Consider the following 27,373-nt stretch of genomic DNA (forward strand, 5'->3'; position numbering starts at 1 on the left):
AGAGAAACCCTGACTGCAGAGATAAAAGACCTAAAAACTAGCCAAGCAGAAATAAAAGACGCTATAACTGAGATGCAAAACAGACTGGATAAAATCACTACAAGGACTGACGTAGCAGAGGAGGAAATAGGTGATAAAGAAGATAAAATTATGGAAATAATGAAGCGGAAAAGAAGAGGGAAAGAAAACTATTAGATCGTGAAGGAAGACAGAGAATTAAGAGATTCCATAAAGTGAAATAATATCTGTATTGTAGGAGTCCCAGAGGAAGAAAGCGGGGAAAAAGAGGCAGATGGTTTATTTGAACAAATTATAGCTGAGAAGTTCCCTAATCTGGGGAAGGAAGGAGGCATTCAAATCCAAGAGGTACAGGGAACCCCCCTCAAAATCAACAAAAACAGGTCAACACTACAACATATCATAGTGAAATTTGGAAAATACAAAGATAAAGAGAGACTTCTGAAAGATGCTCAGGAGAAAAAGTCCTTAACCTACAAGGGTAGACACAAAGGCTGGCAGCAGACCAATCCACAGAGACCTGGCAGGCCAGAAAGTAGTAGAATGATATATCCAACGTGCTAAATGGGAACAATATGCAGCCAAGAATATATCCAGTAAGGCTGTCATTATAGAATAGAAGGAGAGATAAAGTTTCCAGGACAAAAACTAAAGGAGTTCAACACTAAACCAGCCCTGTAAGAAATATTAAAGGGGACACTTTGAGCAGAAAAAGAGACCAAAAGTAACAAAGACTAGAAAGGAACAGAAACAATCTACAGGAACAGCAACTTTACAGGTACTGCAATGGCACTAAATTCATCTCTTTCAATAATTTCTCTGAATGTAAATGGGCTGAAAACGCCAATCAAAAGACAAAGGGTACCAGAATGGATTAAAAAAAAAAAAAAAGACCCATCGATATGCTGTCTACAAGAGACTCACTTTGGACCCAAAGACACCTGCACATTGAAAGTGAGGGGGTGGAGAATCATTTATCATGCTAATGGACATGGAAACAATGCTGGAGTAGCCATCCTCATATCAGACAAACTAGAGATTTTAAACCAAAGACTGTAATAAGAGATGAAGAAGGACACTATATTATAATAAAGGGGTCTATCAAACAAGAATATCTAACAGTTGTAAATATCTATGCCCCTAACATAGGAACAGCCAAACATATAGATCAATTAATAACAAACTTAAAGAAACTCATTGAGAATAATGCAGTAACTAGGGGACCTTAACACCCCACTCAAAGCTAGGGACAGATCATCTAAGCAGAAGATCAACAAGGAAACAGGGGCTTTGAATGACACACTGGACCAGATGGACTTAACAGATATATTCAGAGCATTTCATCCTAAAGCAACAGAAACACATTCTTTTCCAGTGAACATGGAACATTTTCTAGAATAGATCACATACTGGGTCACAAATCAGGATTCAAGTGGTACAAAAAGACTGAGAGCATAACATGCACATTTTTGGACCACACTGCTATAAAACTTGAGGTCAACTACAAGAAAAAACTTGGAAGGACCACAAATACATGGAGATTAAAGAATATTCTACTAAAGAATGAATGGGTCAATCAGGAAATTGAAGGAGTATTAAAAAAATACAGGGAAGGAAATGAAAATGAAAATACACAGTCCAAATCCATTGGGATGCAGCAAAGGTGGTCCAAAGAGGGAAGTATATAGCAATACAGGCCTTACTCAAGAAGCAAGAAAAGTCTCAAATACACGATCTAACCTTACACCTAAAGATGCTGGAAAAATAACAGCAAATAAAGCCTAAATCCAGCAGGAGAAGGGAAATAATAAAGACTAGAGCAGAAATCAATGATACAGAAATAAGAAAAAAAAAACAGTAGAACAAATCAATGAAACAAGGAGCTGGTTCTTTGAAAGAATTAACAAAAACTGATAAACCCCTAGCCAGACTTACCAAAAAGAAGAGAGAGAGACCCAAAAGGATAAAATCATGAATGAAAAAGGAGAGATCACAACCAACAACAATGAAATATTATAAGAGAATATTATGAGCAATTATATGCCAACAAATTAGGTAATCTGGAAGAAATGGATACATTCCTAGAAACATATAAACTATCAAAACTGAAACAGGAAGGAACAGAAAACCTGAACAGACACATAACCATGAAGGAAACTGAAGCAGTAATAAAAAAAAAATCTCAACAAACAAATGTCCAGAGCCGAATGGCTACCCAGGGAAATTCTACAAACATTTAAAGAAGAATACCTATTCTTTTGAAGCTGTTCCAAAAAATAGCAATGGAAGGAAAAGGTCCAAACAACCTCTATGAGGACAGCATTACATTGATCCCAAAACCAGACAAAGACCCACTAAAAACAAGAATTACAGACTGATATCCCTGGTGAATGCAAAAATTCTCCACAAGATACTAGCTAATCAAAACTAACAGTACATTAAAAAGATTATTCACCATGACCAGGTGGGATTTATTCCTGGGCTACAAGGGTGGCTCAATATCTGCAAATCAATGTAATATACCACATTAATAAAAGAAAGGATAAGAACCATATGATCCTCTCAATAGATGCAGAAAGACATTTGACAAAATATTGCATCCTTTCTTGATAAAAACTCTCAACAAAGTAGGGATAGAAGGAACATATGTCAACATCATAAAGGCCATTATACACAATGGGAAAAAACTAAGAGCTTTTCTGCTAAGGTCAGGAACACGAAAGGGATGTCCACCATTGCCACTGTTGTTCAACATAGTACTGGAAGTCCTAGCCTCAGCAATCAGACAGCAAAAAGAAATAAAGGCATCCAAATCTACAAAGAAGTCAAATTTTCATTCTTCACAGATGACATGACACTATGTAGAAAAGCCAAAAGACTCCACCAGAAAACTGCTAGAACTGAGAGGAATTCAACAAAGTTGCAGAATATAAAATCAATGTACATAAGTCTGTTGTATTTCTGTAGAAAGAGAAATCAAGAAATTGATCCCATTTACAACTGCATCAAAAATCATAAGATACCTAGGAATAAACCTAACCAGAGAGATAAAAGATCTGTACTCTGAAAACTATAGAATACTTATGACAGAAATTGAGGAAGACACAAAGAAATGGAAAAACATTCCATGCTCATGGACTGGAAGACCAAATGTTAAGATGTCTATGCTACCCAAAGCAATCTACACAGTCAATGCAATCCCTATCAAAAGAATACCAGCATTTTTCATAAAGCTAGAACAAACAATTCTGAAACTTATATGGAACCACAAAAGACCTCAGATAGCCTAAGCAATGTTGATAAAGCAGAACAAAACAGGAGGCATCACAATTCCAGACTTCAAGCTATATTATAAATCTGTGATCATCAAGACAGTATGGTACTGACAGAAAAACAGACACACAGATCAATGGAACAGAAGAGAGAACCCAGAAATGACCTTCAACTCTATGGTCAACTAATCTTTTACAGAGCAGGAAGGAATATCCAATGGAAAAAAAGACAGGCTCTTCAACAAATGGTGTTGGGAAAACTGGACAGCAACATGCAGAAGAATGAAACTGGACCATTTTCTTAACCATACACACAAATAAATTCAAAATGAATGAAAGACCCAAATGTGAGATAGGAATCCATCAAAATCCTAGACGAGAACACAGGCAGCAACCTCTTTGACCTCAGCACCAGACGCTGCTTGCTAGACACATCTACAGAAGAAGGGAAACAAAAGCAAAAATGAACTATTGGAACTTCATCAATATAAAAAGCTTCCGCACAGCAAAGAAAACAGTCGACAAAACTAAAAGGCAACCTACAGAATGGGAGAAGATATCTGCAAAGGTCTTATGAGATACAGGGCTAGTATCCAAAACCTACAAAGAACTTATCAAACTCAACACCCAAAAACCAAAATATCCCATCAAGAAATGTGCAGAGGATATGAACAGACATTTCTCCAAAGAAGACATATAAATGGTAACAGACACATGAAAAAATGCTCAACATCACTTGGCATCAGGGTAATACAAATCAAAACCACAATGAGATACCTCCTCACATTGGTCAGAATGGCTAAAAATAACAACTCAGGAAACAACAGATGTTGGTGAGGATGCAGAGAAAAGGGAACCCTCTTACACTGTTGGTGGAAATGCAAACTGGTGCAGCCAATCTGGAAAACAGTATGAAGGTTCCTCAAACAGTTAAAAACAGAGCTATCCTATGACCCAGAAATTGCATTACTAGGTATTTATCATAAAAATACAAAAATAGTGATTCAAAGGGGCACATGCACCCTAATGTTTATAGCAGCAATGTCCACAATAGTCAAAATATGAAAGAGCCCAGATATCCACCAACTGATGAATAGATAAAGAAGATGTGGCATATATATACAATGGAATATTACTTAGCCATCAAAAAGAAATCTTGCCATTTGCCATGATATGGATGCACCAGAGTGCATTTTGCTAAGTGAAATAAGTCAGTCAGAGAAAGACAAATACTATATGATTTCACTCACATGCGGAATTTAAGAAACAAAACAGATGAACATTAAGGGAAGGACGGGAAAAATAAAGTAAGACAAAAACAGAGGGAGACAAACCATAAGAGACTCTTAACTCTAGGGAACAAACAGGGTTTCTAGAGGGGGGTGGGTGTGGGGGTAACTGGGTAATGGGCATTAAGGAGGGCACTTGATATAATGAGCACTGGTTGTCAAATGAACTGATGAATCACTAAATTCTACCCCTGAAACTAAACTAAAATAAACTAAGATAAAGTAAAATGAAATAAAATAATATTTTTACAATAAAAAAATTAAGGCTAGAGCAGAAATAAATGTCATGGAGAAGATAATAGAAAAATCAGCAAAACTAACATTTGGTATTTTGAAAAAATAAAGTGAACAAACGCTTTGGCTAGACTAAAAAAGAAACAACTCAAGTAAAATAAAAAATGAAAAGAGGAGATATTATAATAGATTCCTTAGAAATAAAAAGGATCCAAAAAAAATAAAAAGGATCATGAAGGATTAATATGAACTATGTAAACAAACTGATCAATGTAGAAGAAATGGATAAATTCCTAGAAATATACAGCCTATTACCCTGAATCAAGATGAAAGAAAAAGCCTAAACAGACCTATGACAAATAAGGAGATTGAATCATTATTCAAAAATCTGACAGAGAAAAGCCCAGGGTCCAGAAGGCTAAGCGGCAGAATTCTACCAGACATTTAAATATCAATCTTTCTTCAAGTCTTTCAAACAATGGAACAAAGAACATTTCCAAACTCATTTTATGAGGTCACCCTTGCCTTGATTATAAAATCAGAGGATGACATCACAAGAAAAGAAAACTATAAGCTAATATCCCTGATGAACATAGATTAAAAAATTCTCAAAAGATTAGCAAACTGAATTTAACAGCACATTTAAAAGGATCATTATATCATGAATAAGTAGGATTTATCCCTGGATGCAAGGTTCTTTACATGCAAATCAATCTGTGATACACCACATAAAGAAATGAAAGAAATAAAAACACGTGGTCATATCAAAAGACAGAGAAAATCATTTCACAAAGCTCAACATTCATTCATAATTAAAATTCTCAACAAAAGAGATCTAGAAGTACACTTCCTCAATACAATAAAGGCATATATGAAAAGCCCACAGTAAACATCATAATCAATGGGGGAATACTGAAGGCTCTAAGATCCAGACAAGGCAATGATATCCATTCTCACCAATTCTATTCAACACAGTATTGGAAATCCTACCTAGTACAATTAGACAAGAAAAAGAAATAAAATGCATCTAAACCTGAAGGGAAGAAGTAAAATTATGTTTGCAGATCACACGATTCTCTTATGTAGAAAACCCTAGACAAAAAAAAAAAAATCTGTTAAAACTAATAAATTTAGTAAAGTTGGAGAATATCAAATCAACATGGTTTCTATATACTAACAATGAATTATCTGAAAAGAAAATTTAAAACCACTTAGAAATAATAAACTTAACCAAGGAGCTGAAAGACATGTATACTAAATATTATAAAACACTGACAAAAAATTAAAGAAGATACAGATGAATGGAAAGACATTCCATGTTCATGGATTGAGGAATTAATAGTTTAAAATGTCCACACTACCCAAAGTGATCTACAGATTCAATGCAATTCCTATCCAAATACCAATGGTATTCTTTACAGAAGTAGAAAAAAAAATCCTAAAATTCATATGTAACCACAAAGACCCTGGATAGCCAAAGTAATCTTGAGAAAGAACAATGCCAGAGGCATCACACTTCTGGACTTCAAAATATATTACAAAAAGCTATAGTAATGACAACAGTATGGTATTGGCATAAAAACAGGTATATAGACCAATGGATTAGTACAGAGGCCCAGAAATATATCATACATCTATAGTTAACTGGACTTAAACAATGGTGTCAAGAATACACAATGAAAATAGAACAGTTTCCTCAATAAATGGTATTGGGAAAATTGCATATCCATATACAGAAAAATGAAATTGGACTGTTACCTCAAACTACACACAAAAATAAACTTAAAATGTATTGAAGACTTAAACATAAGATCTGAAAATCATAAAACTCCTAGAAGAAAACATAAGAGACAAAGCTGATTAACATCAGTGTTGGCAATGGTCTATTAGATATGATACCAAAAGCACAAGCAATGAAAGAAAATTAGACAACTGAGACTACATCAAACTAAAAAGCCTCTAGAGAGCAAAGGAAACAAAAGAGTGCAAAGGCAACCTATGGGAGAAAATATTCAAAAATTATAATAAGGAGTAAATACCCAAAATATATAAAGAAGTCACACAGCTCAATAGCAGAAAAGCAAATAATCAGATTAAAATAATGGGCAAAGGACCTGACATATCTGAAAAGAAGCCATACAAATAAACAAGTATATGAAAGTGTGCTCCACATCACTAAACATTAGGGAAATGCAAATCAAAACCAATAAGGTATCACCTCACACCTGTTAGAAAATGAGGTATCACTTCACACTGTTAGAAAATGGTGATTATCAAAAAGACAGAAGATAACACATGCTGGATGTGGAGAAAACATAACCCTTGGGCACTATTGGTGGGGATGTAAACTGGGGCAGCCATTATGGAAGACAATATGGTGGTTCCTCAAAAAAGCTAAAAATAGAACTATCCCGGGGAGCCTGGCTGGTTCAGTCAGAGAGCATGTGACTTGATTTTGGGGTTGTAAATTCAAGTCCCACGTTGGGTGTAGAGATTACTTAAAAATAAAATCATAAAACAAAAATCGAACTACCCTATAATTCAGCAATTCCGTTTCTGGGTGTATGTCCAAAGGAAATGAAATCCAGGATCTCAAAGAGATATCTGCACTCCCATGTTCTTTGCCACTTTATTCACAATAGCCAAGACACAATCTATCTGTTGATGGATAAATGATTAAAGTTGTGTACACACACACACACACACACACACACACACACACACAGGAACATTACTCAGCCAAAAAAGGGGAAGAAAATCCTGACATCTGCATCTGCCCCAACATGAATAAACCTTGATGGCATTATGCTAAATGAAATAAACAAGATAAAGAAAGACAAATATTGATCTCAGTGGATCTAAAACAGTCAAACTCATAGAAAAAAAATAGAATGGTGGTTGCCAGGAGCCGGGGAGATGGGGAACAGGTAGATGTTGGTCAAGGGGTACAAAGTTCAGTTATGCGAGTGAGCTCCGGAGCTAGGGAGAGAAAAGATGGTGGAGGAGTAGGGGACTCTATTCCAACTGGTCCCTGGAACTGAGCTGGATATCTACCAGACCACTCTCAGCACCCACGAAATCAGTCTGAAATGTAAGAAGATCTGGATCTCTACAAACAGAATATGGCAGTGGTTGGTTTCGAGGTACAAAGCAGGGAGCCGTGATTCTGCGGGCAGATATCAGAGGATTAATGGCAGCGGGAGGGAGCTTGGCCCTGGGGATCCTACATCGCCGGTGAGCGACAGCCTCATGCGCTGGGGATGGGGCACAGACTCGCAGACTGGTAGCGGCAGGGAAAGAACTTTAGGGCAGCCCCCCAGGAGGGAAACCCGCAGCGGGGGGGTTGCACGTGTGAACTAGGAGTGGCTGGCGGTTTTATAAGCACAAAGGCAGAGACGTGGCAGGACTGGGAGCGCTGTGGAGGGGCACACAACCCAGGACACTGCAGTTTATGCTTCACAGACAGAAACGGAGATAGTGTGGCCTGGAGAGCCCACTGAAGAACAGACTGCCATCTCTCTGCTCTGAGGCAGAGGGTTGGAAACGGTCTCTTCTGCTCTGACTCTCGGAAGAGACCTGGAAAGCCACCAGAGAACAAAAACCCAAAAAGCTGGTTCCCAATGAGCCCATTCCCCACCACAGGGGGGCAGGGCAACTTTGCCCAAACAGGGTTGCCTGAGTAACAGTGTGGCAGGCCCCTCCCCCAGAAGACAGGCTGGGAAAACAAGAGGCCAGCAACCATAAGGTCCTAGAATACAGGTGCATCTTGCTTGAGTTCTGGTCAATAATTTGGACTCTATACATTCCCTCAACCACCTATCAACAGAATGACTAGGAGGAGGAACCCCCCAAATAGAAAAGACTCAGAGATTATGACTTATGCAGCAGATTTACAAATGGATGCAGATATAACCAAGATGTCGGAGATGGAATTCAGGCCAGCAATTGTGAAGACAATAGCTAGAATGGAGAAATCAATTAATGGCAACATAGAGTCTCTAAGGGCAGAAATGAAAGCTGAATTGGCAGAACTTAAAAATGCTATCAATGAGATCCAATCTAATCTAGATAATCTAACAGCTAGGGTAAGTGAGGCAGAAGAACGAATAAGTGACCTGGAAGACAATTTAGTAAATAAAAAGGGAAAAGAGGAGGCCAGGGAAAAACAACTCAGAATCCATGAAAAGAGAATCAGAGAAATAAGTGACACCATGAAGCATTCCAATGTCAGAATAATTGGAATCCCGGAGGGAGTGGAGAGAGAAGACTAGAAGATAGAAGATTTGGACAAATCGTAGCTGAGAACCTCCCTAATCTGGGGAATGAAACAAACATTCACGTCCTACAGGCAGAGAGGACCCCTCCCAAGATCAAGGAAAACAGGCCAACACCCTGGAATATAATAGTAAAACTCACAAATCTTAGAACCAAGGAAACCATCTTCAGGGCAGTGAGGTGGAAGAGATTCCTTAGGTACAGAGGGAGGAACATCAGAATAATGTCAGACCTGTCCACAGAGACCTGGCAAGCCAGAAAGCCCTGGCAAGACATATTCAGGGTACTAAACAGGAAAAACATGCAGCCAAGAACACTTTATCCAGCAAGGCTATCATTTAGAATGGATGGAGAGATGCAGAGCTTCCAAGACCGGCAGAAACTGAAAGAATATGTGACCACTAAGCCAGCCCTGCAAGAAATATTAAGGGGGGTTCTATAAAAGGAGAAAGACCCCAAGAGTGATATACAACAGAAATTTACAGGGACAATCTATAAAAACAACGTCTTCACAGGCAACATGATGACAATTAATTCATATCTTTCAATAATCACTCTCAATGTGAATGGCCTAAATGCTCCCATAAAACGGCACAGGGTTGCAGATTGGATAAAAAGACAGGACCCATCCACATGCTGCCTACAAGAGACTCATTTTGAACCTAAAGATACATCCAGACTGAAAGTGAAGGGATGGAGATCCATCTTCCATGCCAGCGGACCTCAAAAGAAAGCTGGGGTAGCAATTCTTATATCAGACAAATTAGATTTTAAACTAAAGTTTGTAGTTAGAGACACAGAAGGACACTATATCATTCTTAAAGGGTCTATCCAACAAGAAGATCTAACAATTTTAAATATCTATGCTCCCAGCATGGGAGCAGCCATCTACATAAGCCAACTATTAACCAAAATAAAGAGACATATTGATAACAATATGTTAATTGTAGGAGACCTCAATACTACAATCTCAGCAACGGACAGATCATCTAAGCAGAAAATCAACAAGTAAACAAGAGCTCTGAGTGATACACTGGACCAGACGGACCTCATAGATATATACAGAACATTCCACCCTAAAACAACAGAATACTCAGTCTTCTCGAGCACACATGGAACTTTCTCCAGAATATTCCACATACTAGGTCACAAATCAGGTCTCAACCAATACCAAAAGATTGAGATTATTCCCTAAATATTCTCAGGCCACAATGCTTTAAAACTGGAACTCAATCACAAGACAAAATTTGGCAGAAATTCAAACACTTGGAAGCTAAAGACCACTCTGCTCAAGAATGTTTGGGTCAACCAGGAAATCAAAGAACTTAAAACAATTCATGGAAATTAATGAGAATGAAAACACACTGGTCCAAAACCTATGGGATACTGCAAAGGCGGTCCTAAGGGGGAAATACATAGCCATCCAAACCTCACTCAAAAAAACAGTAAAATCTCGAATTCACCAACTAACTCTACACCTTAAAGAACTAGAGAAAAAGAAACAAACAGTGCTAAGCCACGCATTAGAAGAGAAATAATTAAGATTAGAGCAGAGATCAATGAATTAGAAATCAGAAACACAGTAGATCAGATCAACGAAACTAGAAGCTGGTTCTTTGAAAGAATTAATAAGATCGATAAACCACTGGCCAGACTTATCCAAAAGAAAAGAGAAAGGACCCAAATTAATAAAATTATCAATGAAAGAGGAGAGATCATGACTAACACCAAGGAAATAGAAACAATTATTAGAAATTATTATCAACAACTATATGCCACTAAACCGAGCAATCTTGATGAAATGGATGCCTCCCTGGAAACCAATAAGCTGCCAAGACTGAAACAGGAAGAAATTGACAACCTGAATAGGCCAATAACCAGTAACAAGACTGAAGCAGTGATCAAAAACCTCCCAAAAAACAAGAGTCCAGGGCCTGATGGATTCCCCGGGGAATTCTACCAAACATTCAAAGAAGAAATAATACCTATTCTACCGAAGCTGTTTAAAAAAACAGAAACAGAAGGAAAACTTCCAAACTCATTCTATGAGGCCAGCATTACCTTAATCCCCAAACCAGGCAAAGATCCCATCAGAAAGGAGAATTTCAGACCAATATCCCTGATGAAGATGGATTCCAAAATCCTCAACAAAATCCTAGCTAATAGGATCCAACAATACATTATAAGGATCATCCACCATGACCAAGTGGGATTTATCCTCGGGATGCAAGCGTGGTTCAACATTCACAAATCAATCAATGTGACAGAACACATTAATAGGAGGAGGGAGAAGAACCATATGGTCCTCTCAATTGATGCAGAAAAAGCATTTGTCAAAAGACAGCATCCTTTCCTGATTAAAACTCTTCAGAGTATAGGGATAGAGGGAACATTCCTCAAGTTCATAAAATCCATCTATGAAACACCCCCAACAAATATCATCCTCAATGGGGAAAAGCTGAGAGCCTTTCCTTCAAGATCAGGAACATGTCAAGGATGCCCACTCTCCTCACTATTGTTCAATATAGTACTAGAAGTCCTAGCAACAGCAATCAGACAACAAAAAGAAATAAAAGTATTCAAATTGGCAAAGAGGAAGTCAAACTCTCTTTTCGCAGATGACATGATACTTTATGTGGAAAACACAAAAGACTCCACCCCCAAATTACTAGACCTCATACAGCAATTCAGTAATGTGGCAGGATACAAAATCAATGCACAGAAATCAGTTGCTTTCTTATATATTAACAATGCAATGGTAGAAAGAGAAATTAGAGAAACGATCCCATTTACAATAGCACCAAAAACCACAAGATACCTTGGAATAAACCTAACCAAAGAGGTAAAGGATCTATACTCTAGGAACTACAACACACTCATGAAAGAAATTGAAGACACAAAAAGATGGAAAAATATTCCATGCTCATGGATCGGAAGAATAAACATTGTTAAAATGTCTATGCTGCCCAGAGCAATTTATACCTTCAATGTCATCCCGATCAAAATTCCAATGACATTTTTCAAAGCGCCGGAACAAACAATCCTAAAAATGTATGGAACCAGAAAAGACCCCGAATCACCAAGGAAATGCTGGAAAAGAAAAACAAAGCTGGGACATCATGTTGCCCGATTTCAAGCTATATTACAAAGCTGTGATCACCAAGACAGTATGGTACTGGCACAAAAACAGACATATAGACCAATGGAACAGAATAGAGAACCCAGATATGGACCTTCAACTCTATGGTCAAATAATGTTTGACAAAGTAGGAAAAAATATGCAATGGAAAAAAGTCTCTTCAATAAATGGTGCTGGGAAAATTGAACAGCCACATGCAGAAGAATGAAACTCGACCATTCTCTAACACCATACACAACGATAAAGTCAAAATGGATTAAAGACCTCAATGTTAGACAGGAATCCATCAAAATCCTAGAGGAGAACATAGGCAGTAACCTCTTTGACATCGGTCACAGCATCTTCTTTCAAGATACATCTCCAAAAGCTAGTGAAACAAAAGCAAAAGTGAACTTTTGGGACTTCATCAAGATAAAAAGCTTCTGCGTAGCAAAGGAAACAGTCAATAAAACAAAGAGGCAACCCACAGAATGGGAGAAGATATTTGCAAATGACACTACAGATAAAGGGCTGGTATCCAAAATCTATAAAGAACTTCTCAAACTCAACACCCAAAAAACAATCAAGTCAAAAAGTGGGCAGAAGATATGAAAAGACACTTCTCTGAAGAAGACATACAAATGGCTAACAGACATATGAAAAAATGTTCATCGTCATTAGCCATCAGGGAAATTCAAATCAAAACCACACTGAGATACCACCTTACACCAGTTACAATGGCAAAAATGGACAGGGAAAAAAACAACAAATGTTGGAGGGGTTGTGGAGAAAGGGGAACCCTCTTACATTGTTGGTGGGAATGCAAGTGGGTACAGCCACTTTGGAAAACAGTGTGGATGTACCTCAAAAATTTAAAAATAGAGCTACCCTATGACCCAGCAATTGCACTACTGGGTATTTACCCCAAAGACACAGATGTAGTAAAAAGAAGGGCCATATGCACCCCAATGTTCATAGCAGCAATGTCTGCAATAGCCAAACTGTGGAAAGAGCCAAGATGCCCTTCAACAGATGAATGGATAAAGAAGATGTGGTCCATATATACAATGGAATACTACTCAGCCATCAGAAAGGATGAATACCCAACTTTCGCATCAACATGGATGGGACTGGAGGAGATTATGCTAAGTGAAGTAAGTCAAGCAGAGAAAGTCAATGATCATCTGGTTTCACTTCTCTGTGGAACATGGGGAACAGCATGGAGGACGTTAGGAGAAGGAAGGGAAAAATGAAGCGGGGGGACATCAGAGAGAGAGAGAGATGAACCATGAGAGACTATGGACTCTGAGAAACAAACAGGGTTTGTGGTGGGGAGGGGGATTGGTTAGCCCAGTGATGGGTTTTAAGGAGGGCACGTACTGCACGGAGCACCGGGTGTTACACGAAAACAATGGATCATGGATCAACACATCAAAAACTAATGATGTATTGTATGGTGACTAAGATAACATAATAAACTTTAAAAAAAAGTTCAGTTATGCAAGAGGAATAAGTTATGAAGATCTAACATACAGCAATCTGAGTAGAGTTAATAATACTATATTGTTTACTAGAAATTTGCCAAGAGGCAAATTTTAAGTGTTCTCACCACAAAGAAAACAAAGGTAACTAGGCCAGGTCATGGATATGTTAATTAGCTTGATTGTGGCAAGTGCCTCACCATGTGTACATATATCAAAATATCAAGTTGTACAGCTACAATATATAATTTTAATTTGTCATTATATATCAGTAAAGATGGAATAAATGCACAAAAGCCATAAAGAGACACTTTCCCAAGGATACACAGATGGCACAGGAGCATTAGAAATATTTAACATCATTAGCCATTAAGGAAATGCAAATTAAGACCATGATGAGCTACCACTATATACCCATTACAACCAGTATTACAAATACTAGGAAAAATAGGGAGTAAGTGGATTTCTCATACACTGCTGGTGCAAATGGAAAATGGTGTAGCCATTCGGAAAAACAGTTTGGCAGTTTCTTAAAGAGTGAAACGTATACTTACCATACAACCCCAATCATACTCCTAGGCATTTATCCCAGAGAATAATAATTTACGTTCATACAAAAACTTTGACATGAATGTTCATAGCAGCTTTATTTATAATAGCCCCTAATTAGAAACAACCAAAATGTCTTTCAACAGGTGAATGGCTAAATAAATGTTATATTCACACAGTGGAATACTAGGTAAAACAAAGAGTGGATTAGTGGTTGGTAGAGATTAGGGATAGAGTGGGAGAGGGGATGGGTACGATTATAAAGAGGTAGCATGAAAGAAATCTTTGGGGCGATAAGACAGTTCTATATGTTAATTGTTGTGGTGATTAGAGAGATCTCCACATGAGATAAAGTGGTGTAGAGCTATTCATACACACTGTACCGATGTCTATTTACTGGCATTGATATATTACAGTTATGCAAGATATAAGCATTGGGGGAAACTTTTGAAGAATAAAACTGCGCCAATTACCATCATTAAAAAGTTTCTTTCAAAGTATACGTAAAATAATAATAATTGGAAAACATTTTCTTCTTAAAAGGGCAAGACAAAGATAGAGGAAAAAAGCTTGCAAAATATATATTAGACAAAGGTCCGAACTTCTGAGAAGATGGAAAACCCGAAAAAACTAAACTAAAAAAATGGAGCTGAAAATGTGATCACTCCATTAAAGGAGGTTATTACTGGTAAAAAAAAAAAAAAAAAGCCCATGAAAAGAGGTTCCAAATTGTTAATCATCAGGGAAATACAAATTAAAACACCATAAGATATAACTAGGTCCTAACTAGAATGGTTAAAAATAATAAGACTTATCAAACCAAATGTTGGTAACCAGAGAGCAATGAGAACCCTCAGACATTGCGCACAGGCATGAAAAACAGTAGAGCCAACTTAGAAACATTTGGCAGTTTCTTATCAAGTTACATATAAACTTACCAGAAGACCCAGCAAACCCACTCCTAGATATTTACACAAGGGAAATGAAAACATGTTGATACAAAGACTTGTATAAATGTTCATAGCAGTTTTATTCATAATAGCCCCAAACTGGAAGAAAGCCCATGGATCTATCAACTGAAAGGATGAGACACACACATCCATGAGTCTCAAAAGCATTTATGCTAAGTGAAAGAAGCCAGACAAAAGAGAGTATATACTTTATGGTTCTGTTTATACAAAATTTGAGAAAAGGCAAAGTGCTTGCATTAGAAAGCATATCAGTGAAATAGAGAGTTAGGGATGGAGGTAGGGGACTCACCACAAAGGGGTACAAGAATCTTTTAGGGGTGACGGAAACATTCCAAATTACGAGTTTGATGATGAAAATCTACTACATAATTTTTCAAAACTCACTGACTTATATACTGAAAAGTCCTGAGTTTTATTTTCTGTTAAACACACCTCAACAAAAGTGATTAACATTTTAAAAAGAAAACAGAAAAACCAGAATATGCAGTCAAGACAGTCATATGGTAAGGTCTGCTCACCCACTGAGACAAGGTGGCTATAGTTCTCCAGCATCACATCTCTGTACAGAGTCCTCTGAGCAGAGTCCATCTGCCGCCACTCCTCCTGGGTGAACTCCACAGTCACATCCTTGAATGACACTGATGCCTGCAACAGCACAATTCTGATCAATCTGAGGGCCAGAATCAGGGACATGGAAACAATTTTTGGAAACTAAGTCTTACTATGTTTACCAGTTAGAGTTTAAAAAAAAAATGCTATAAAGGATGACTATCACGGCCCTAACTCTGTCTTATACTTTGGGGATAGGCACACAATTAGTTAAAAAAAAAAATTCTCATGCTCTGATTTATTTATATTTATTTTTAATTTATACACATATATTGTCAATATAATGAGAACACTTAGTGCCTTATTTTTTAAGGTAAAGTTATTATAAATAGGATTCCTGTATACATTTCCCATACACCAACAGATTATGCTGAACACTTGGTACAGCATACACATATCAATCTGGAGATCTCTGCTGGGGTAATAGAGAACTAATGAAGAGATACATGTAAGACTAGGGAAGTATTTACACACCACCAGATTCATATTTCAGGAGCAATGCTTTAGAACAGGATTTCTTCAACTTGGCACTACTAACACTGTGGAGCAGATAATGCTATTTTTGTGAAAGACTGTCCTGTGTATTTTAGGATATATATCTCAATATCTCTGTCTTCTACTGATTAGATGCCAGCAACATCCCAGTTGTGACAATCAAAAATACCTCCAAATATTGCCAAATGTCTCCTGGGGAGCAAAATCATCTCTAGTTAGGAACCATTGCTCTGTATAAAAGGTGGACAATATCTTAAGCAGCCAGACAAAATACCCAATTTAAGAAATGGCTTATACTAAAGCAAAGATAAACAATGGGAAATTAATCCTTATAGGAAACAAAATCTGCTCATTATTTTCCTGTGTGCCTATATACAGAGATGCTGCATGAGCAACTGGGTAAATACGGATGCCATATGCAGAGATTAGAAGAATTAAGTACAAGTCAGAGGTTGGGTCATTGTGAGGTGGATGTTCTTCGTCTGCACTCAAAATACCTGTAGAAAATATAGATGGAATTATTTATTTCCTTGTTGGTTGCATGACTTTGGTACAGACAGAGGTCTAAAATGAAAATAAGGAATTAGGAGATATCAGTCATTAAGATGGTTAACTGAAGTCATCAGAAAAAAAGGGATGGCTCAAAAAGGACAGAGAAACAGGAGAGAAAAGGACCAAGTAGAGAATTCAAGGGAATAGCAAAATTTCAGGCAGGTAGAAAAAGAAAGGCCATGAAGACTGAGAAAGAATTCTGAAATGGTAGAAAGAAAAATTGGAAAGATTAGAGTAGGGGAAATTAAGAGGAAGAAGAATTAAAAGCATGATTCCTCTAGTTCAAGGGAATAGATTGAGCATACACATTTACCTCCCTGCCTTTAAAAACACACTCAGGTAAAATACGAAACCTACTATAAAATATGACAAAAGAGGAATACAGAGAAACATCCCAGCAGAAGGCCCCAAAATTTGAACAAATTCTGGAAGACAGAGGGTAAGATAGTATTAGATAAGCAAAACATGAGAATGTTGGCCACACTTTAATACAAACATAGATGTGGGCAGAAGGAGCAGGGAAGTGATGAAAGTCTAAGACATCCAACCTTAAACTGAACAGGACCTAGAACCAAGTGTGTAATAGAAAGAATGAGTAACACAGTAAATTTCCTATTTGAACACAAGTGACATCATTCAAATGCGAGAGAAAAGTCTGGACACAAAAATGTCACAGGGTAACTAGATGGCCACCTGGGAAAAGACTGGTTCTTGTACCACAGAGCAGGATAAAAATTAAAATGTATTCAAAATCTAACTGTAAAAAACAAAATCAAATTTCAGAAGACTACACAGAACAATTATTTTACATTAGAGTGGGAAATGCCCAATTATGACTGAAAATCCAGGAACATTAATGAAAAAACTCCTAGATTTGACATAAAAATCAAATGCTTTGGGGTGCCTGGGTGGCTCAGTCAGTTAAGTGTCTGTCTTCGGCTCAGGTCGTGATTCCAGCATCTTGGGATCGAGCCTGACTGGGCTCCCTGCTCAGTGGGGAGCCTGCTTTTTCCTCTCCCTCTGCCCCTCCCTGCTGCTCGTGCACACTCACTCTCTCACTCTCTTACACATGCTGTCTCTCTCTCTCAAATAAATAAATAAAATCTTTAAAAAAAATCAAATGCCTTTATGACCAAAAAAAAAAAAAAAAAATCACAAGCCAGGCAAAATTACAAAAACCTTTAGGGAAACTGTGCAATGTATATCACAGAGAAAGGGCTAGAATGTTATAGTGGATACAGTAATTAAAATCAGTACATCAATAGGAAAACAGGTAAGGGATGAACAGTTCAACAAAAAAAGAAATATAGATTAATTACAAACAAAAAAGGATGTTCCACACCTCACTCATGAGAAAAGCTTATAAAACTAAACTGAGATTAATCACATTGGTAAAAATTCAAAATTTGACAGCATGCTCTATTTGCAAGGTTGTAGAAAAGAAACACACACTCTCAGATTGCTGGCTCTACCTTAAATTACATCCAGAGTTTGACCACTTCAAAGCAACCAACACAATTATGATCATAATTTCTTGCTAGGATTATAGAAACAGACTCCAATATTGTTCCTGCTTCTAGTCTAGGGTCTATCTTCAGACAGTAGACAGCGTTATTCTTAAAAACTGTAGTCAAAACTATCCTTTTGTGTCAAACCCCAAATCCTCGAAACCCTCCATATAACCTAAGTGAATGGAGAGAGATACTGTATTCATTAATTGGAAGACTCGATATGATCAAGATGTTAATTCCTCCCAAGTTGATCTCTACATTATAGATTCTATGGACTCAGTGCAATCAAAATCAAAATCTCAGCAGGCTTTTTTGAGACAGGAAGATTTTCAAAACTTTCTATAAAGAAGCAAAGGACCTAGAATATCCAAAACAATCTAAAAAAAGAACAAAGGTGGAAGACTCACGTTACCTGATTTCAAGTTACTGTAAAGAGACACTCATCAAGATAGTGTCTGGTATTAGCAAACGGATTAACACCAGTCATCAGAAGTGAACAGAGTCCAGAAACAGACGCTACATGCATTACTAATTGGTTTCCCACGGAGATGCCAATGCAATTAATAGACAAAGTATATTTTTGTCAACAAATGGTGCTGCCAGGTGGGTAGGTAAAGGTAGAGAGCCCAAATATGACAAGTATATGTCCCTCAATTCCCAATAGAGACCACTGCCTGCACAGAATATTAAGACCCTCAGACCCTGAAATTCTAGGTTTCAGACTGGGCCAACTAGAACATATTTTGTCCTTTTCGGATTAGCAGCCTTTATGCTAAAATAAAACTTAAAAGCTGATCAAAAAAGGAATTACTGTTATAACATATAAAGACTTTGAAATCCTAAGACAATGCTATTAACAAATTCATGAAAATACATTTAAAAATGTAAATAAAATGAACAATTTTCTATGAAAATGTAATATCAAAAGTTATAGTAAGAAAAATATAGGGGTGCCTGGGTGGCTCAGTCAATTAAGAATCCGAGTCTTGATTTTTGGCTCAGGTTATAATCTTAGTGTCATGGGATCAAGCTCTGCATCGAGCTCTGTGCTCTGCAGGTACTCTGCTTGAGATTCTCTCTCTCCCTCTCCATTTGCCCCTCCCCCCATGCTTTCTTTCTCTCTCTCTCTGTCAAATAAATAAATCTGAAAATAAAAGAAAAAAATACAAATCCAATATAGGCTTATGACTAATAAATTAACAACCAGACTCTTCACGCTAAAGTCTTCTATATGTAAATTTCACAAAAATCCTCATGTAATACAATTTTCTCATCTAAATTGCTAGAAAAGGAGCAGAAAAGTTCTCCATTTGCTTTCATAAAACTATGACCATGATACCATACTTGGACAGAGAAACAAGAAAGTATAGTCTAATCCAACTTCTGGATACAGAAATATAAACCCTGAATATAGTATTAGCAAAAGGCCTGAAGAAAATCTGTAAGAAGCAACTTACCACACTTATTAGCAACTAGGGTGTATACAGGAATTCAAGTTAATATTAGAAAATATGTCACACTGTTTACAGTATTCACAGATGAAAGGATGAAAGGAAATAAGCTCTAGTTTTATTCTCTTGTGTATGGACACAAGAGACAATCAATAATTCAATGCACCTTCATGACTAACATGAAATCTTAGCAACCTGGTACATGGAGGGAACCTAACCCTACTCTAAGAAAGGTTACCTACCAAAAGCTGAAAGAAAACATCACAGCTGATAGTCAAACTGTATATTTTTGCTCAAGACTGATGTTTCTAGTTCTTTTCCATGTAATCCATGGATCCTTCTAAACCTCATAAATCCATTACAATACTAAGTGGGGAAAAAATGAAGAGCTCACCTGAGGAGTATTCATTTTCCGTGACTCTTGGGAGAGTGTAGAGAACTGTGGTTGAGCTGAGGGGACAGAAAGAAGACAGGGGTCACGAGATCCGGCCTATCTTACAGCTCCTACACTCACCTCCCCAAATCTCAGCACCCCAGTGTTGGATCATCCACCCTCCTCATAGGCATGGGACCCTCTGGACCTTGAAAAGGAATGAGAAGGAGCATTTACAGGCAGCACCACCTGTCTGGTGTGACTCTGAAATGATCATGGGCTTAAATCTGCAGTTTTTTACAGAGCGAACATAAAATTTTCTTGACTGATTTAACAATAATGCATGTGTCCTTGTGACTAACACAAAGCAACAGATTAGTTGAATTAGAGTACGCCAAAGGATGAGACACTATTCTTTTGGTAAAATTACCTTAGCAGACAAATGCTCAGCAATCATCATTTACATATTTTTCTCAGTAATATTATTTACTCCCCCCCCAGTATAGAAATCCATGGGAAACCTAGTAAAAGAGATGGGATGCTTCAAGACAGGAATTTTTAATTGTTTTAGCGGTGCGTATTTTTCAAAAGGCCCCTTTGATAAGATGCTTTTGGTGACTTACCTGGAAGAGAGTAAGCTCCACTCTTTTCCTCCTAACTCTCTCACAAACTGGGTTTTACCAAACAAGTCATTGAACCTTTCTGGTTCACTGAAGCTTTCGAAAGAGAAGTAGATGACCTTGGAAAACACTTCCCTTCTCAGCATTCTGGAATCCTGTGAGGTCAGGATAATGTCACTAGTGTCACATGTGGGGATGGAGAGGTGGGACAGCACTGCAACATCTATAGAGTGGGGGCCACTTAGGAGGAGTGGGGACAGAATTTCCTCCCTCTGCTTGGTTATCCCCTACCACAAACCTTGCTGTCACAAGCTCTCCAAGAAGTGGCCTTTCCTGAGCAGCCTGCCCCTGGACCACCCCAGCTCACTTCACTCTTCTCAAGGCTGGCCCCAACCCACGTCACACAGTGTGGTTTATCACTAAGTCTAGCTTATTCTGGGTAAGGGGATCAGGAACTGCTTCTGCCCGCAAATCTAGGATCTGCTCCTTTCTGGGCCCTTCTGTCTCTTCTCTAAAGCTCTGGAGAGAGGTCTAAGGTCAGAGGGGTGCTCTCTTCCAGGTAAGACTCCTATTCACAGAGGTCCCCTGCTTCCTACCTCACAGGGGTTTACTTTGTTTCAAGGCAATTGGGACATGGACCTAAAAATTCATTTTAGGGGCAAAACCAAGAGTCTTGCAATTTATTATAATATCACACTTAAAAGACAGCCTGACAACACAGAAGGGGCCAGGAACCTCTGTCTGACAGAAGGGACCTGAAGACACACTAAAAATACCAGAGTAAATTTGATATACGGTCGGATTCCATCTACATTGACCTTCCCTTATATCCTTGGGGATTTGGGGACAGGCCACTCACTTTGCTAAGTGCTGTGAACGCTGTAATGCTGGTTTCAGGCAGGGGTGATATTTAGACAATGCCTGAGACTGGAAGCAAAGCACACTTGCCCTTGAATCCAAACTCCCTCACTGCTAGCTTGTGACCTGGGCACATCATTCCACCAACCTGAACCTGGGTTGTTTTTCAATTTTTGTTTGTTTTTTATTTGTTTTAAGTGGTTGTAAGGGTTATGTTGTAAGGTTATGTTAAACCATCCAATGAAAACAACAGTGTCTTCTAACTATAAGAGCAGTTGTCATTTACGCAGGGCATAATGCCCGGCACTTGCCTAAATACTTTACAAGTGATGACCTAGATCTAAGTTTCAAAACAACCCCATGGAACAGTCATATTAATATAATTTTGAGATGAGAAACCCGACTCTTACCCAGGTTCCTTCTATCGCCTCTGCTGGAATTTACCCGGGCCTTTTTTGGCTCCCGAGCTCAGGCTCACGGTCACCATCAGCGTTTTAAACGCACTTTGCCTCCCGCCGCCACTAAGTGTCCAACTACACTGTCCCTACACACCCAGGACCGCACCGAGCCCCTACTCAAGTCCAGGCTCAGCCCCACCTGCGCGCCCGGCGCCAGAGAGCCGGGGTTCTCCTCCTACCTCCCCCCACACCCCCACCGGCCTTCTGTCGGTCGAGGGCTGGCCGGGGCGCCTACCAGGGTATCCCAAAGACTTCCTGCTCCCGTCCTTACACACAAGCGCGCCCCTCCCATAGAGAGCTTCCCTGCACTCTCACCCCAGGTGCGCATCCTTTACTTTCGAGTAGAGTAGACCCGAGGGCTCTCAAACAGCTTCCCTGCCGTCCAGAAAAGACGAATGAGGAGGCGGAGCTACGGCTGCCCTTGCGCAAAAGGAGCCCCGAATTCCTTTCCCAGAGTGCCACGCGGCGAAGCTCAGAAATCAGGACTACATTTCCCGTAGACCTCCGCGACCACTTTTCATGTCGCTCTTTTGGCATTTCCGTGTTTTAGAGAGCTAGAGGCTGCTGGTTTTTGTTTTGTTTTGTTTTTTGTTTTTAAGATGTTTTATTTATTTATTTGACACAGAGAGAGACAGAGACAGAGACAGAGAGACAGAGAGCAAGCACCAGCAGGGGGAATGGCAGGCAGCGGAGAAGCAGGCTCTCTGCTGAGCAAGGAGCCCCATGAGGAACTCAATCCCAGGACCTCGGGATAATGACCTGAGCCAAAGGCAGCACCTTAACCGACTGAGCCACCCAGGTGCCCTAGAGGCTGCTGTTCTTAGAACTCTCCCGCCCAGGTTCTCTCCAGGCCGGAAGAGATTAAGGGTGAAATTTGAACTCTCCTGCAAAATGCAAAGGGTGCTCCTCTATTGGCTCTCTATTGAAATAGCATTTCCCCTCTTAGGTTATTTGGAGACAATGGGAAAACTTGAATACGGATCGGATATTGAAAATACTAAAATTACGGTTACTTAGGTGAAGTGTGAAAAAAACTGAAGTTATGCAGGAAAAATGATTTTGTAAAAAAAAAAGGCATGACGACTGAGGTATTTAGGATTGAAATGATAAAGCTATAAAATTATAATCATAATTTTTCAACCTGAGATTTCCACCCTGTCCCTTTACAGCCACCGGACCCACCGACCCCTGAGCTCCGACCTGGTGCCCTTGGAGCCCAGTGTGGAGCTTCTACTGGGGGTCAAGACAGGTGCTGTAGGTGTGGATGTATATTGGATGTTTCTTGATGAATTATCTTTTTCAATAAATTTTTATGTTAGTTATCTTGGATTTCCATGTGCATACCAACAAGTTTGCTTGTTTTTTGCTGACATTTATAATTCTTTGTCATTCTCTAAGGAATTACAAATAAAAGCACAAAATGGGTCAAACTATATTAAATCAATCATAATTGACTTTAACATAAAGATCACTAATGGAGGAAAAGTAGTCATTACATATGTTCATTTAAGAAACATTTATTGAAAACCTGCTGTGCAAGAGATATTCTAGATGCTGGGTTAGAAATATCAGATAAAAGATCAAATTCCCTATCCCCATGGACTTTATGATCAGAGTCGTTTTGTGGACCTCTTAGGATCCCCTCAAGAAGCAGGTGTCAATTGTCAAGGAACAAAAGGACCCTGAAGAGAGTCTAATAAATAGGGCTCTAAAAACATGGGTAAGGTTGGTAAATCATCTTATAACTCATGATGATAAGGAGGCATTATCACCACCAGGCTCACAGTGAATATAGGTAATGTTACCAGAACCTGGCAGAAAAAGCTACCCTTATGAGAGCAGTGGCCTTAGGAAGAGAAACATAATGGCCATTAATTACATGGCTCCGCACAAAGAGCCAAAGGAATAAATACCCAAACCTCACTTGTACTCTTCCCTCTAATGTCCTATCCTCAGTTAAGCATTTATAAACCTCATTTAATACCTGTTCTTAGAATTCCATCCACATATATCTCCTCCAGACCTTTTTTGTCATCAAATTTCCAGTCTTATTCTTGTCTATCCCCCTACTATTCAACAACTCATTGAACTATTGGACATGAATCAACACAAAACTCAAGACATGTCTCTTCTTCACAAAGTGAACAATTAAATAAAACTCCTCAAAACTCTGCCCACTGGGAGGATTTCTTTTCCACACATTTCAGAACCATCCCTAAGTGAGACTGCAATTGCAGCATCCATAACTTCCCATGATGACACTATACACTGAAGATTCGAGTTGAAGGAGATTCGACTGGCTTCCTTGGAGACTTTTGGGGAATGATTAATTGTATATACTGATGACTAAGTGTGAGGGATTTTGTCAAAGGGACCCAGTCTGCCCTTCAGTCAAAGCCTCCTGTCTTTAAAGTAGGATATACCAAGGACTGGAAAGAGGATCTGAAGCCCTGTTATAATGACGTGTTAATTTTCTGCCCATGAGACCCAGAATTTCATATATAGATATACATCTTAAGAAGTATTGCAGGAGGGTATCCATCTACTTCATTTTGATGGACTTCACGATCAAAGAGCCACCACTGCAGATCCCTTCAGGTCACTAAAAAAGATGAGTGCACATGAGAATGACTCAGAGAATTTTAAAAAAATATTTGTCAGGATCCCATTAGAGAAACACAAACATATCTCAAATATATAGTAGGATGGGTTCCAGACTACCACAATAAAGTGAATATTGCACTAAAATGAATCAAATGAAATTTTTTGGTTTCCCAATGCATATAATAGTTATACTATATTGTTGTTTACTAAGTGTGCAATAGCATCATGTGTTAAAAACAATGTCATGTCTTAGTTAAAAATACTTTATTGATAAAAGATTTGTCCTCTGAGCTTTTAGCAACTCATAATCACTGATCACAGATCACCATAACAAATATAATAATAAACTTTGAAATATTGTGAAAATTACCAAAAGGTGACCCAGAAACATGAAATGAGCAGGTGATGTCAGAAAAACGGTGTCAATAGACTTGCTTGATTGTGCTTTTGCACTTTTTACAACTTGAAACCTTCAATTTGTAAACTGATTTATGACAAATTAAAGCCTTCAATTTGTAAAGAAAAAAACCACCACAATATCTGCAAAGCAAAATAAAATGAAGTGCAATACCTACTGGGTATTTACTACAAAGATACAAAGGTAGGGATCCGAAGAGGTACGTGCACCCCAATGTTTATAGCAGCAATGTCCACAATAGCCAAACTGTGGAAAGAGCCAAGATGTCCATTGACAGATGAATGGATAAAGAAGATGTGGTATATATACACAATGGGATATTATGCAGCCATCAAAAGGAATGAGATCTTGCCATTTGCAATGACGTGGTTGGAACTGGAGGGTGTTATGCTGAGTGAAATAAGTCAATCAGAGAAAGACATGTATCATATGACCTCACTGATATGAGGAATTCTTAATCTCAGGAAACAAACTGAGGGTTGCTTGAGTGGTGGGGGGTGGGCGGGATGGGGTGGCTGGATCATAGACATTGGGGAGGGTATGTGCTATGGTGAGCGCTGTGAATTGTGCAAGACTGTTCAATCACAGATCTGTACCTCTGAAACAAATAATACAATATATGTTAAGAAAAAAAAGAAGAAGAAGAAGATAGGAGGGGAAGAATGAAGGGGAGTAAATCGGAGGGGGAGATGAACCATGAGAGACGATGGACTCTGAAAAACAAACTGAGGGTTCTAGAGGGGAGGGGGTGGGGGGATGGGTTAGCCTGGTGATGGGTATTAAAGAGGGCACGTTCTGCGTGGAGCACTGGGTGTTATACACAAACAATGAATCATGGAAGACTACATCAGAAACTAATGATGTAATGTATGGTGATTAACATAACAATAAAAAAATTTTAAGAAAAAAATGAAGTGCAATACAATGAGTTATGTCTATATATATTTCATTGGTGTAAAATGCACCATGGGCTGCTCCTGAGCCCACAGTGAGTATACTTGTATTGATAAATTTGGCCCTGTCCAAACATAATTCATCCTTCTTGGCCTAATATTCTAAGGATCCACCCACATATATGCTATCTAGTTTCAGCTTGTACTATTGAGCAAGATCTTGAGGTGTGTGTGTGTGTGTGTGTGTGTGTGTGTGTGTGTGTGTGTGTGTTTTAATTTCTGGATTAGCCTTGCAATTTCCCTTCTGAGCATAGCTGGTTTTTTATTCCCATTATGGGCCTTGAGTCAGCAAGGGAGGCTGTATAGGGAAAGCCTGAAGACAGTGTGCATTCTTTTTGAGTGATAAATTGTATTAGGATCATCCCTTAGGATTTAGAGAGAAATAGAGGACAGCCACCGTCAGAAGTAAGTTAACCCTCACTTCTTTTTCTCAGCTCCTCCCAAGCAGTGGTTTTTAGTATACCTTAAAAGTCTTACAGTTGCAGAGAGTGTGCCAATTACAATGAAACCTGAACTGCCTTGTAAGCCTCAAAAGCCTAATATACCTTTAATGCCTAGTTGTACACCAAAGGCAAAGTGTGCAGAACAGAAAATAGCTATTCTCACCAAATGCTAGTAGATGTTTGACCATATCCTTCTTTTCTGATAATTATTTTATAGAATATTTAGGACCGTATTGTCTCTCTTGAAGGTATTCTTGTATTCAAACCTATCTGAATGAGTACTTGAATAAATTCCATCTATTGAGAGCCCAAATATATTAGATCATTTTTAAAAGTTTTCAGACACCTCCATCTGGGAACTCTCCCCCTTGATTTCTGTAACTATAGATTTGTTTTGTCTTCTCTAGAGTTTCATGCAAAAGGAGTCACATAGTGATACTCTTTTGTGGTGGCTTTTTTAAAAAATTCAGGGTAATAATTTAGAAATTCATCTTACAGTTGAATTCTAGCAATGCAGAAACAGAGACACACAGGGAGACACAACTGCTTATGAGATCAAGGGGTACTCAAGGTGCCCAAAGGTTCAGGCTATATCTGAATCCAAGGACATGTACTCATTCCAGTTTTCTGGTTCCTAGACTTTCCCAATAAATGTCTCATATCTCATCTAAAATACTTTCTCAAATTGTGGGTCCAATAGTTATCATGATTTTTTGAAGAAATAGTGGCCCCAAACTCCCCAAATTTGTTAAAAATATTAATTTACAACTCTCTTCATTGGCGCTGCCTGCAGTGGTGGCAGCCATCTGTTACTGGGCATC

The 27,373-nt window shown here is 38.5% G+C and overlaps 1 protein-coding gene across 1 annotated transcript in view; it reads right to left on the reverse strand.

The window, feature by feature from the left end:
* ZNF782 (zinc finger protein 782) overlaps nucleotides 1–22,554 on the reverse strand; it is a 64,672-nt gene extending 42,118 nt beyond the window's left edge. Inside the window, exons 1-3 of the mRNA XM_073880741.1 lie at nucleotides 22,450–22,554; nucleotides 20,220–20,275; nucleotides 15,726–15,852 (exon numbers count right to left, since the gene is read on the reverse strand). Coding sequence (XP_073736842.1) covers nucleotides 15,726–15,852; nucleotides 20,220–20,275; nucleotides 22,450–22,462 — 196 coding nt within the window. The 5' untranslated portion in view covers nucleotides 22,463–22,554. The remainder of the gene's footprint in view (nucleotides 1–15,725; nucleotides 15,853–20,219; nucleotides 20,276–22,449) is intronic.
* Between the last annotated feature and the right edge of the window lie 4,819 nt (nucleotides 22,555–27,373).

This window comes from Callorhinus ursinus, unplaced genomic scaffold, assembly GCF_003265705.2.
Source record: "Callorhinus ursinus isolate GAN/ISIS: 27379988/994484 unplaced genomic scaffold, GSC_fseal_2.0 scaffold39, whole genome shotgun sequence".
Lineage (NCBI taxonomy): Eukaryota > Metazoa > Chordata > Mammalia > Carnivora > Otariidae > Callorhinus > Callorhinus ursinus.